General features: G+C 37.7%; 1 protein-coding gene across 19 annotated transcripts in view; it reads right to left on the bottom strand.

The window, feature by feature from the left end:
* Positions 1-4,594: 4,594 nt before the first annotated feature.
* ptprfa (protein tyrosine phosphatase receptor type Fa) overlaps positions 4,595-14,620 on the bottom strand; it is a 294,038-nt gene continuing 284,012 nt past the window's right edge. For all 19 annotated transcript variants that reach the window (XM_073870663.1, XM_073870669.1, XM_073870666.1 and 16 more), the window contains 6 exons: positions 13,865-14,043; positions 11,318-11,444; positions 10,024-10,149; positions 9,752-9,906; positions 5,939-6,074; positions 4,595-5,735 (listed from right to left, as the gene is read on the bottom strand). In XM_073870663.1, the coding sequence (XP_073726764.1) occupies positions 5,667-5,735; positions 5,939-6,074; positions 9,752-9,906; positions 10,024-10,149; positions 11,318-11,444; positions 13,865-14,043 (792 nt within the window). In that variant the 3' untranslated portion in view covers positions 4,595-5,666. The remainder of the gene's footprint in view (positions 5,736-5,938; positions 6,075-9,751; positions 9,907-10,023; positions 10,150-11,317; positions 11,445-13,864; positions 14,044-14,620) is intronic.

Here is a 14,620-nt window from a genome sequence, read left to right as displayed (position 1 = left end):
CTTGTTAGCTGTACATATTGTCACAAAGCAGCTTTTAGGCATTATTCAGTTTTTTGTTATAAGCCAGAAATGACAAGGAGGCGGCCTCTTGCAATACAAAGTCAATGGAGACCGTTGAATTGCTTTCCCCCCCGGTGGGCGTGGTTTTCAGGTTATGACGCGCTGCGCTCTGTCTCTATGGCAGATGGGCGGCAATAGCAACATGACCCAACTTCCAACCAACCAATTAATTCACGATGGACGATTTTAGTCCTGCCATAGCTTTTTTTTCAATTCAGAAGGTAATAATTTTTTTCATGCAGGAATAGTGTGAATTTCTGTGAAATATATCATTATAAGTCACTTTTGTTAGCCTTTAGACAGACTTCATTTGAATGAGGAAGAGAGGTGAATGTGTGAACACGTTGTAGGCCTATCTATTGTAATAGTTGTGTATGAGTGAAAAGATGAATCTCAACATCATACAGTCACTGGTGAACAGTGTTTAAATATGCAGATGATGCTCAAATGCAAAGATTCTGCAAGACCTGGAGAATTTATCTAAAGATCAGTGAACAGTTTAAAGGTGCAGTGTGTAAATTTTAGCAGCATCTAGTGGTAAGGTTTTGAATTGCAACCAATGGCTCAGTCCACTGCTCACCCCTCGCTTTTGAAACGCATAGAGAAGCTACGGTAGCCGCCACCAGAAAAACATGTTGTCGTTGGAGACAACTTAGAAAGAAAGGTTGTCCGTTAAGGGCTTCTGTAGAAACAAGGCGGCACAAAATGGCGACTTCCATGTAAGGGGACCCTTGGTGTATGTAGATAAAAACATCTCATTCTAAGGTAATAAAAACATAATGGTTCAACATAAAAAGGTCTTTATACACCCCTGATAATATAGTTTTGTTTATTATTTTGGATTTTTGTCAAGAGATCCTCATAAAAGTTACACCCTGCACCTTTAATGGCTCAGGGCAAACAAGAAAACAAGACACCTTTAAACAACTATCACAAAACATAAAAATTCTCATTGTTTGTAAGGTTCAGTGTTCAGAATCAGGTGTATGTAAACTTTTGAACTGGGTTAATTTGTACAAATTCTGTTATTATTCTGTGATGCGAACTTTCTGTAAACATTTCTCATAATAACTTGTTCAGGGCAGAACTAAATTAAAGACCATTCATTTTCAAAATTCGTCTTTTTCTAAAATTTACAGCATTTTCCAGATTCTGCGAGGTGTAGGGGTGAGCGGGGCACAAAGTAACACGGGGTTAATTGTAACACCGCTACTTTACATATTTCTACAGGGCCAAGTAATCTGTGCTTTTGGTCTTTTTCTTTTACTGTCAGAAGATCTCCTGTAAATTTGTATAAAGTTTTGATATGTTTTGGTTAAGATATTGAACAGGATGTTTTGGAGGCATAAAAGTACATTTCTTCATCTTATGTTTTTTTTCTTTCGTTTTTTTTCTTTTGATTTCTTAGTTGGGTGTGTAAGTCACCAAATCTAACCTTATATGATTTCAATCACTGTCTTGTTACCTAAAACATAACAGCATTTTAAGACATGTCAGCAACTTCTAGTAACTGATAGCTGGGATTGAAAATTTTTTTTCATAGCGGTGTTAGTTGTCACACAGTGTTATAATGAAGCCTCAGGTTTACAATGATAATGAAATAAAAACAATGTACCATTCATTAAAATGATAACTGTTAATACAATATAAGGGAAAATAACTCACAATTATTATTATTTTTTGTCTTTATTGTGCAGCCCTTTCAAAAAAATTTATTTATATGCATTGCTGCATAATACAAGGATGGTTCGATGAAGGATGATGGATGGATAGATGAATGTATGGATGGATATCTATCTATCATAGGCAGATATATAAACAATATCCACCTTTAGTATATAGACAAAATTTGATTGAATTTATTTAAACCAAATTTTCTAGCAGGTGTTACAACACAAAGCCTCTGCTTGTTACAATGAACCCCATGGGGTAACGTTTGCACTCCTGTCACTTTTGGTGTAATTGTACGATAACACCAAGGGCCTCATTTATAAAGCGTGCGTACGCACAAAACAGGGCTGGAAACATGCGTACGTCAGTTCCCACGCAAAGGTTGTGATTTATAAAAAAAAAACTTGATGGGAGAATGGGCTTGCAGGGTGGGATATTAGGATGATTCATGTACGCACACTTGCAGGTGATCTATAAAGGGAACATTGCTTTGTCTTCATCATTTTTGGTGTATTCCATTTTTGGCTTTTGTGCGTACGTAGGCTTTTAGTAAGGATCCTACGCATTTTACTTTTATACATGAGGCCCCTGGTCCCACAAACAAACTTTAAGTGTTAATATGTAGCACAGATGTGTTGATTGTGTAAAAAATAATTTAATCTAACTTAAATATTTTTTGAATGATGGAGCCAAAGTCAAAAAGCATGAGGTTGTGCCCGCTCTCCTCTGTAAACTTTTAATCGCAACTTTTTATAACAAAGAGATTACTCAATACACTCCTATGGGGCCAATGAAAAAGGAAGACATAAAATATGAGTTCTATTAATATATGTCATTTAAGTCAGGGATTTTCAAACCTGTCCTGGAGGAGCACTAGTACTGCACATTTTGCATGTCTCCCTCATTAGACACATCTGGTTTAAATCTTCAGCTCGTTAGTAGAGACTAACTGGGTGTGTAAAGTAACTGAGTGAGGTGTGTCACAAAAGGGAAACATGCAAAATGTGCAGTACTAGTGGTCCTCCAGGACAGGTTTGAAAACCCCTCACTGAAAAAAATGATTCATTGAATTTAATCAATTTTTTTAAGGTAAGTGGTTGCAATCAATTTATTTAAGCTACATTTAAACAAAAAAGATTAGTAATGTAAAATAAAATATAAAACTTTTGTTTAAATGTAGCTTAAATAAATTGATTGCAACCACTTACCTTAAAAAATTGATTAAATTCAATGAATCATTTTTTCAGTGCTGATATAAGTCGTAAAGAAGTTATAAATGATATGTATAACTCTCCTACATATCTCACTGAACAAAGTATTTGTTTTTTCAACTTAAAGTGTTTTAATTCAACTTAAAAAAAGTGTTTGATCTGTCTTAAAATTTTGAGTTATTGCAACTTAAAAAATATGAGAATTTTTTTTAATTTAACCAATATTTTTACGTTGAATGAACATTTTAAGACAGCATGAACACCTCCTTTTAAAAGTTGAATTAACTAAAAATTTAAGACAGCACAAACACTTATTTTCTTAAGTTAAAATACATTTAAATTGTATTTTTTATGTTGAATTTTTTTATGTTAAATTATCTCAAAATTTTAAGATAAAACAAACAGTTCTTTTTTTAAGATAAAAATTTTAAGACAGCATGAAGCATCTTTTTTACATTGTTTTTAGTACAACTTACCTCATCTTTTACACTTCTAAATATACACTGTCAAAAAGTTGCTGTAATAATGCAGCTGGTTGCCAGTAGCTTACTGTAGAAGATAAAGACTTTAAATGTTTCATGTTCATTTAACTTTAAACAAAATGTTGCCAGTAAATAACATAAATGTAAAATCTACAGTAAGTTACTGGCAGCTAAAACCCAGTAATACTGTTATTTCTTATTAAATGTATTACCACTGTAAAAACATTCCGTAGAAATTGCAGCTGGGTTGCCGGTAATTTACCGTAGATTTAAATTTATGTTTTTTACTGGCAACGTTTTGTTCAAAGTTAAATGAACATTAAACATTTACAAGTCTTTGTCTTTACAGAGTAAAACTAAAAAAACAGCATCAAGCGAAACATTCTGGGAAACAAAATCTGAAGCAAAAAACAGAAAAGGTTGATGATGATTTCTGGTTCCCAGAATGCTTTGCATGAGGCTGTTATTGTATAGTTTTATTCTGTAAAGATAAAGACTTGTTAATATTTAAAAAAAATAACTTTGAACAAACTCTTGCCAGTAAATAACATAAATTTAAATCTACCGTAAATTACCGACAACCCAGCTGCAATAACACTGTAATTTCCACAGAATTTTTTACAGTGCACATAAAACTGAATATATACATATCATGTACTGTATTTGTGCATACCAGTAATCAGTAATGCCCCAAAATGTAAAATTAAATCGTTTTACCTCATTTAAATTTTAGTCATTAAATGAATCCTTCTTTATGTAGGCAGTTTTCAGACCTCAGAGGTGTAATTCAATCAGATGCGTTTCTTCAGTGGTAAACACAGACATTGATTACCGCATGTAATCTGTTGACTGGGTGTATTTAGTTAATTACTATGAGGAATAAGAAACAACAACTCTGACCTCAGACCAAAGGGAAAACTTGTGTTTCATTATTGACAATAATTAGCTTTCAGTGTAATTACCAGCAACTTTCAATCTGGATGTTTTCAGGACTCATTTCAGGTGTTTATGTAAAACAAGCAGAATCCCTTTCCACACTGTGTGCATGCTCACTTTGACTGTGAAGCGCAGGGTTTCTGGCACACCGGAGAGGAACAAGCCATCTGTTTGTCAGGAACTGTGAAACGAGAAGGAACATACAGCAAATGCCCACAATAAAAATGTACAAACCCCAATTAAGCATTTTATTAACACATATTTCAACATATTTCTTTCCTTTTTATTAACAAATAGAAAACAGACTGCCTGTACAACAGATTAAATGCCGTCTTTATGCGAACGCAAAGTGAAATGAATCCTTCCCATGTCTTTGAATTTCATTTTACTTTGTGCTCAGGCAATAGGAGGTAAGAAACACTGGAGTTTGCTCAAGTCCTGCAGAGGATGCACGTGTGTCTGCGAGAGCCACACTGAGAAATGATCGGACGGCTGGTAATACCACAAGTTCGGGACTTTTTTTTAGCAGGGCATCGATTCCCAGGATAAGAGTTTTGCTTTGCTATATTCCAAACGGATGACGACGCAAAGTTGAGGAGGTGTGAATGTTGGTCAGGACGGGTTGACGTTTGTGACCTGGCACTGAACAAAGTCTTGGATGTGGCATCATGTGCATTTTTTCATTTCTGGAAAATGTTGTTTCTGTGCTTTCAGTCTCTTATTCAGTTTCCAGCGTTGTCACCGGCTCGGCTGTGAGCGTTTCATCTCTTTTACGCTTGATTACATTATTTTATATAAAGTGTCAGGAGGTGAAAAGGTTTTTTTTTTTATAAAAAAGTTTCCCCCGTCCCACCAAATAAGAGAAGACGATATCATAATAATGATAAAAAGTAAGAAATCATCAGCAGCTCGGAATACAGTATTAGTAACCTGGCCATGTGAAAATACATGTCCACATGTGCTAAACATAATAATAAAGAAATAATAAAACAAACCCCTTGGATATACAATGATCGGCATAAAAATGACAATAATAATCATAATAATAACAATGGTTGCTGATAATGATGCGGAAGATGAGGATGCAAAAGAGCAGTAGGGTAAAACACTCAGCAGGTACAGAGACAGGAGCTGTGCACGTATATAAAGACCAGAATGAAACCAGAGGAACCCGACTGCAATGGGACACGTCCTCTTTCTCTCTTTCTTTTTCTCCGTTTGTCTCATTCAGTCTCTCTCTCTCTCCCTCCAGCAGCTGTATTGGATGACTATGGCTCAGCAGGAAGTGATGTCTCTCTGGGTGTGGTTACGTTGCATAGTGATCGAAGCTTCCCAGGTACTCCAAAGCTGCTCTGTAACACAGCTGGTATTGATCCTGTTGTCACACAGAAAACACACACTGTTAGACAACATCAACCTGGAGAGTAAAGGGTTAACACCCTCTGAAAGCATACTGTATAGCGGCTGACAATGAATCCGTATGACGTCAAGTCTTCTGAAAGCATTGTGAAATAGCCTTGACTGGTGTACGTAAATAATGACAGAAATCTCCTTGAAGTGAAAAGGACATCACATTACCTCCGTCTGTACCATGGCAGGTCTCTGAGTGCGCAGCGTTTTGATGGTATGGAACATATCCACCACACCTTCATACCTCATCCGCTCCAGTACAATACTTAAAGTGATGAATACCCCTGTTCTACCCACACCAGCACTGAGAGAGATACAAAGAGAGAGAGGTGTTTAGCACACATACTGTACAGAATGGCATCTATAGACCTGTAAAACTACAATCTAGGGACCTTTTTACACCTGGTCACTTTATGCATTTTCTACAATCGGCCTCTCGGAGCACTTTCGAGACGGATTTAAATCCAATCTCTCAAACACCACTTTAGGAGGTGGTCTGTGAAACCAGAAAAGTGCAAATGCATTCACATACATCAGCACTTTACTCCTCCCAAACGTAAGGACATCACTCGCATGTTAGCTGGGCCAGAAACAAACAAATTTTTCGTTGCTTTATGGATAGCATACGAATCTGGGCCAGATCCGCGCCAAATTCAGCAGCTCTTAACTCTTTCCCCGCCATTGATGAGTTAACTCGTCAATTAACTCATTCACCGCCATTGACGAGTTATCTCGTCATTTATGAGTTCATATTTAACTAATAAATATGCCTTTCTGGACGAATTTCAAAGTGAAAGTGTAATACCGCTTTTATCCACCAGATGGCGCCAAACCGAATTTATCAAAAACGGAAGTTAAAAAGATTTAATGATTTATTTTAACTGCCTTTATGTTTGATAGTCATTCTGAGTCTGATCTCTAACATAAATTCTTTAAAAAAAAACGCAATTTTTTAAGCTTTTTGCTCAAAATGTTGTATTTTTGAAGAGAAATATCCATATTTCAGTCGTTAAATTAAGTAGAAAAAGTAAATATATAATGAAACGTTTTTTCCCCATTTTGTTTGTTTGTTTGTTTGTTTATTGTTTGTATGAAAGCAGAGGGTGTGTTCTTTAATTTGATATAATTTGTATGCTTATATATTTATAGAAAATAATTTTTCCTGCAAAGAATTTTGTGAAAATTTTGTTAAAATCACAAAAATGCAGGTGGGCAACTTTTCTCAAAAAGGCTGGCGGTGAATGAGTTAAGAGAAAACGTTTCCCTGCCGGCTTTCCGCAATACCGCAATTATCCACCAGATGGCACTTATAAAACCCGAAAATATTGCCCGAGGGCAAACAGCTGCATGTCATGTACGTTTTGAGGATCGCTCTGCATCTGATCTCTATCAAAAGTCCTTCACAAAAATTGCATTTTCTCAGCTCTTGCTCAACATTTGGTGGTTTTGAAGAAACCTACCCATATTTGGGAAGGGATAAAAGAGAACTAAGGTAGGATAAAAGTTTTTTTTTGTTTGAAAGCAGAGGGTCTGTTCTTTCATTTATTTAATATATTGTATGTTTATATATTTTAAGAAGAACATTTTCTGGAAGGCAATAAACTTTTGTGAAAATGCTGGCGCTGGCAACCTAAAAAAATATATTGTAGGGAAAGAGTTTTAAGGGGGTCGCACACCGTACGCGCAGCTCAGAGCCCTGCAGCGCCGTTCAAAAAAAAAAATCAAACACATTGTTTTCTATGAGTATACACACACCGGCGCCGACAGGTGCCGCCTGTCCGCGGCGCCTAGCTACGACTCAGGAAGTTGCTCAAATCCCTGTCGTGCCACTCACATAGTTTAACATTAAATAAAATCATATTTGTCCCAAATCATTAACAATTAACATTGGCTGCTAACGTATATTTTGCATTTTGAAGTAGACGCTATCTGATGAAGCTCGCGCAATTTAATGTGCACTTCCAGTGTACGATACTTCCGAGTTGTCCTAGACGCGACTCGACGCTGAGCTGCGTGTCCGGTGTGCGACCTTCTTAAGAGTCATACGTAAGTGTGTAACAAAAACTTTTGTGAACCGATAAAATAGTACAATGACAAACTCACTTATATTAACTCTTTCCCAGAGAAAAAGCTTCCCTGCCAATGACAAGTTTTTATGGCAATCCATATTTCCACTATTATCCACTAGGTGGTGCTCTTACCTAACTTAGAAGCATCCACTAATCCAAAAACAGCAAAAACTCTCTATATGTTTTGATCATCGTTCTGAATCTGATCTCTAACAAAAGTTCTTTACAAAAATGCAATTATCTTATATTTGAGAGGTGATATAAGATTGATATATTGTATGTTTATATATTTAAAGAAGAAAATTTTCTGGAAAGCATTACATTTTTGTTTAAATCATAAAAAATGCTGGCACTTGCTGGCAACCTAAAAAAAAACGCTCGTTAAAGAAAGAAATAAAACTTTTATTAACAAACGTTTTATGTTAAAAAGAAATGTCATTGTCAATCATTATGCCGTCTCCTCTCTGGCTCTTTAGTTGCTTAAGCGTTGTTTGCAGTTTTTCCTGAATGTCTTTAGGGCCTGAAGATTTAGTTTTCTGCAGTTCGAGCTGTACGCTGAGTTTGATCTTCTGCTGTTTGATCTACACGCACATAAACTGCTGCAGTTTGAACTTCACATTCAATCTCTCTGGACCAGTTTAATCACAAGTGTGAGGATGATTGTTTCAATAACACTTTTATTGGTTTGTTTCGCGTTTTCTGTTTCACTTCAATTAAAATCACTATCGAAATAGATATTGAATAATAAAAGCCGACAGCCAGGATCTACAGGTAGTCACGGCTCTGTTCGCATCGTGTAACTTTTAGAAGGATCTTTTGACAGAAATGCAATATATTAACTCTTTGAAGAACAATAGGGTCCTCGCACCTCGTGTTTGGGCCCCAACTATTTTATCAGTGGTGTATAAAAACCTCACACAATGAACTGTATTTTTTTTAATACCTTAAAATGAGCCGTTTTTATCTACATACACCACTTACATGGAAGTCGCCTTCATTTTTTTACAGTAACCCTAAACGGACAAACTGATCTACAGAGCTCGTTTCGTCCCTACGTTGTCTCAGGCGACGAAATGTTTGTCTTGTGGCAGCTACCATTTGGCTTTGAAATTGAGGAGGGAGCTGTTGGTTGCAATTCACATTATCACCACTAGATGCCGCTAAAATGTACACACACCAGCTTTTAAGGATTACTTCACTTTCATAAAAACATCCTGATATTTACTCATCCCCATGTCAACCAAGATGTTTATCTCTTTTTTTGTTTAGTCGATCAGAAATTACGTTTTTTGAGGAAAACATTCCAAGAATTTTTCTCCATATAGTGGACCTCAACAGTTTGCAGTTTTAATGCAGCAGCTTCAAAGGATCTAAACAATCTCAACCGAAGCATAAGGGTCTTATCTAGCGTAATTTTCACCAAGAAAAATAAAAAATATGCACTAGCCGTGTGATGCGCCAGCGCGACCCCACATATTACGCAATCACATCAAAAGGTCATTAACGCGTTTATATGTGAAACGCACACTTGTGGACCATTTTAAACAATAAACTACACAAAGACATGAATTAATATCATTCCACATACAACAACGTCTGAACTTTCCTCTTTCTCCACACTTGTAAACACTGGAGTGGTAGTTTCGCATACATCATGCGTGATCTTTTGACGTGATTACGTTATACGTAAGATCACACTGGGCGCATCACAAGGCTAATGCAAGACGAGGTGGTGTGTTAAAAGTACTTTTTTTGGTGAAAATGCAGATCGTTTCGCTACATAAGACCCCTATGCCTCGGTTGGGATTGTTTAGAGCTCTTTGACGCTGCACCAAAACTGTTTGAGGTCCACTTTATGGAGAAAAATCCTTGAATGTTTTCCTAAAAAAAAGAATTTTGTCCCGTGTCTTACCTGCAGTGAACAGTAATCGGTCCGTCCTGTCCAAACTGCTCCTTAGTTTTGTGTACTTGGCCGATGAAGTCAATAAAGCCCTCTCCTGTCTTTGGCACACCTTGTTCTGGCCAATCGGTGAACTGAAACTGGCGGATTGTCCTAGACTGGCCATCCTGAGAGACACAGAGAGATTTAACAGCTTCATTCAAACTATAACTCACAATATGAGGAAGTGAAATGTAGGGGATGTGTGGGAACATTTTAACCATCCCACAAAGTCTGCAACTTACCCTGGCGTCCGTCACTTTAAACTCCCGTAAGATGTACTGAGGCATGTTGTATTCAGCCATGGGATCCACAACAAAGTACTGATATCGAGCAGATCTCTCCGCAGGCCAGTATTGGTGACACTTCTCCTGTGGGTCACAAACACAAACGCCTTTGTTTTCAAAACGAGACTTTGGATGTAGGGATTTCACAGACGAGGTAGGTAAGAAGTAAAATAAGTGAAATTATATAGCACACTACTGGGTGATTCTCACCCCTTGAAGACCATTTTTTGCACATATAAGATTAAGGTCTGAACTTACTATAACCATTATTTTTAGAGGATTTAAAAATATTTCCTATAAAATTATTTACATTTTTTAGATTATCATTATCAAAAAAATGATCATTACCGCAACATGAAATTACATTAAATATATGCATTTACAAACTCATGTTTCGGTAATGAGAACTAAAAAGTTATCTAGGTACTCTGACAAACAAAATGTCAACTTTTATCTGGAGAGAAAAAATAAGAACTGTTTACCTGGTAGCCATCTTGAGTGTCACAGTCAATTATGTCCCTTCCAACAATTTTTAATGTTAGTTCATTGAGGGCTTAAACAATGATTGAAAATTGTTGCGGAGGATGAGAAAATTGGTCTTGGACACATTTATATTCCTTATTATTGTCTCTACATTTACCAATGATCACCAAATACCACATGTTTCTTTACTGTAAATGTTTATAGTATAACATGCACTGAAGCTTTTAATTTTTTAGATTTTTTTATTATAAATATTTCCAAAGAACCCAAATCCAGTCATGGACACGTTGCGGTAATGAAAAATTTCCCCTTAAATGTGGAAAAAACTAAATTGGTTTGTATGATGTCATTTGAAATCATATCCAAAATAGTTTGTTATTGTATGCTTCTTATTTTAATAGCATTTACTTTTTTATCAAAGGGTTTTATGACACCTCATACGTCTAATTTCGCGAGAATCACCCAACTGTATATTTGGCTCTATTAAGCAACCACCATCAACCAAAAGGCAGCCAAAGCCTAGATAAGGGGTCCAAACTTTTGTGAGCTGGAGGGCTACTTTTTGATATAGTTTGTTCAAAACATTTTTATTTTACTTTTTGATATGTTTTATCATTGTTCAAACTGAGATTATTAATAGAATGTGCTTTGGGGGGCACCTCACAGACTCTATGTGGGCAACCTGGTGCCCGCGGGCACCATGTTGGAGACCACTGGCCTACATGATGTCATTTCACAATCTATATTCTTCTTCACTGCATGAACTCACCCGTCCCATCTCTCTCAATTTCGTCAGCATCACTACGATGGTGGAGTTGTGCTCCCAAAGCATCCTCCAGAAGTCCTCGGTGGTTTCAGCCAGAGGACCCTGTGTGGCTATATAAGCCTTCTGCTGCCTGTGTGAACATATACAATACAAACACACTGCTTACACACACAGCAAACACAGGGAGGGAGATGTAGTGTTCCTCTCGGCTGACGACAGGAGGCGCTGCGGCTCCAGCATTGAGATTAAATGCAACAAGACAAGCTTCAGATAGAGAGATGTAGGCAGTGAGTAAGACAGAGGAGAAGTAGAGAGTGAGACAGATGATGATGTCACACTGGGCGTGGATGTAAAGAGAGAGATAGAGAAAGAGTCTGGCAGGTTTACGGTCACATAGTACCGATGCTCGTTTGAGACTCCTGCTGTGAAGTCTTCTGCTAGCTAGATAAATAAAGAGAAAGTGCAGGTTGTCTAATCTATCTTCCTCAGCACCTTCTTCATCCTCGATGTTCCTCCTTCACACATACACTGATCTTATCACTGCAAGTCCTATAACGGCTATTTCTACCACTGGATGTCCTAAACTGGCCGTAGCTTTTAAAAAAACGCAATAAAATGAGATGGATGAGGCTTCAGTTTTTGTGTTGCTAAAAATGTGCATTCTGCGTGTAATTTTTTTATTATATCCCCGTATATGTGGAAGAGACATGAATCAAATCAATTTGCATGAACTTGCCTTTACTTGACTAAAGCATCTGACACATTACATTTGCACGACCGCTCATTTGCATAAAGTCACCGGACACGCCCACCACAGTCAGTCATGTTCCAGAAAATCGGCAAGCGTGATAGAAATATGAACTTAGGGAAATCATTTGATGTATTAAGGGCCACTACACAGAGCATGCTGGGAAAATGCATTCATCCTGTGTATGAGAGAGAGAGAGACTGATGTATGAACCTGATTTGTTTCATTAAACGACAGGAAGCACAATTACTGCCCTGCTAACCCACCACACACACACACACAATCAAAGCCCATCAGGCTAAAAGCAAACGAAAGCTCTTCGACGTTTGTCCTTCATTATAAACAAGATTACTGCCAATTATGCTGTTTACACTTCAATACGGCCGCACAGGCAGACGGAGCTCTTTCATTGGCTGTTAATGTGATTAAGGGTCAAGATTTACGCCACACCTCTACATCACACGCAACAAAAGCTCTACTCACATGAAGCTACATTGAAACATTTTAAGTGCATTTTAATGAATGCATTTTGGGCCATTGACACACAAGGAACCCATAAGAGCAACAAACACACATGTGGAGATAAGGAGGGGTTAAATTGGGATTTGTTATGTGGGGGGGTGAAGCCTACCTTTCACAGGAAACAGCTGAAAACACGTTATACACAGTGTTGGGGGTAACGCATTACAAGTAACGTGCATTACGTAATAATATAAATTTTCTGAAGTAACAAGAAAAAGTAACGCAAAAGTAACTTAAAAAGTAATGTAAGCATTACTTTCCATGAAAAGTAACTAAGTAACGCTATTAGTTACCTTTTTTGGGAGCAACTTAATATTGCAATGCATTACTTTAAAGGTAACTGGATGAGGTTTCCGTTGTCGTGTTGCTAAAAAGGTGCATTCTTGCATCTGCGTGTAAATTGCCACAAAGCGTAACGCTTCGTTTTTATTATATCCCCGTATATGTGGAAGAGACACGAATCAAATGAATTTGCATGAACTTGCCTTCACTTGACTACAGTATATGACACATTACATTTGCACGACTGCTCATTTTCATAAAGTCACCGGACACGCCCACTACAGTCAGTCATGTCGCAGAAAATCAGCAAACGTGATAGAAAAGGAAACAGCTGAAAACACGTTATACGCAGTGTTGGGGGTAACACATTACAAGTAACATGCATTACATAATAATATTACTTTTCTGAAGTAACAAGAAAAAGTAACTTAAAAAGTAACGTAAGCATTACTTTCCATGAAAAGTAACTAAGTAACGCAATGAGTTACTTTTTTTGGGAGTAACTTAATATTGTAATGCATTACTTTTACTTTCCCCAACACTGGTTACACGCATGCACCAACGGGTACTTGCACGCAAGACCGCCGGCCTATGTGCCGAAGCTTAGCCCCAGCCCAATTTAAATGTGAAATTTGAGATAAGCGTGTCTGTGATAGATGGATGAGTTGAACGGGAAGCAGTTAGTCACGATTGGTATAAACTCCACTGAACTGTGTTCTTCACCTGTCAGCTATCGGCTACATGCCCGGTGTTATTCCTCACTGCTGATAGCTCTTCAGTCCTGCCAATATGTACAATTTGTCCTGACAACTATCAGCCTAAAGGCGGAGGAGACTTAAAAGGGGATGGTGGAGACGAAGAGAGACAGACAGAGGGCAGGGACATAGACGGAGCATCACAAGCTCCGTCATTCACCTTACACGACATCTGATTTCTTGACTTAGATGCACATTTCAACTACACCCTTTTCAAAAACTGGTAATTAGTGGCACACTCACCTGTATCCATCAATGAAACTAGCGTTAATGTAGTCGGACCCCTCGACCCCTCTGATTGGCTGCAGGCACACGCGACTGGACTCAAATGGCATGATGTTGACCAGCCGGTTCTTGAATTTGTTACAGGGCAGACTGGCACTGATGAATCTGGACGTGTGTGCTTTAGAGTTGGCCAGTTTCTGTTGAAGAGATGATGATGCAGATGTTATGTATGGACACTTTGCTCTTTGGGTATCAACAATTGGCAAACTTTGAACTTTATTTGAATTCAGACTTATCTCTCCTATGGCTCCAAATGCTATTGTCCTACTGAAAAGACCGGATAAAACCGGCCTAACATGTTCTCCCAGCTAGCCAGCTTAGCATGGTCAAGCTAATGTAGCAGGCTGTTTTTAAGCTGACCGACCAGCTTGACCAGGTTAGAAGCTTGGCTAAGCTGGTTGGTCTTAGCTGGTTTAAGATGGAAGTAGCTGGTCCTTCCAACCTGGCAAAGCTGGTCTTCCAGCCTGACCAGCTAAAAAGTGTCCAAAACCCATCCAATACATGCCTACTAAACCAGCTAAAACCAGTCTGGGAGACCAGTTAAGACCAGCTAATCAGTTTAGGCTGGTTTTTAGGGAGGTTTTAAATTCAGGTTTTTCATCTTCACTAATTCTTTAATTAATGGTTTTACAGATTTACGAATGAATTCCATGTACAGGAATAAATATTTCATAAAGCCAACCCTGCTGAAAAAAACAGCATACCAGCAAGACC

The sequence above is a fragment of the Misgurnus anguillicaudatus genome, chromosome 8 (genome assembly GCF_027580225.2).
Source record: "Misgurnus anguillicaudatus chromosome 8, ASM2758022v2, whole genome shotgun sequence".
NCBI classification, from domain to species: domain Eukaryota; kingdom Metazoa; phylum Chordata; class Actinopteri; order Cypriniformes; family Cobitidae; genus Misgurnus; species Misgurnus anguillicaudatus.
The sequence above is the reverse complement of the archived record's forward strand: the minus strand, read 5'-3'. Positions and strand labels throughout refer to the sequence as shown.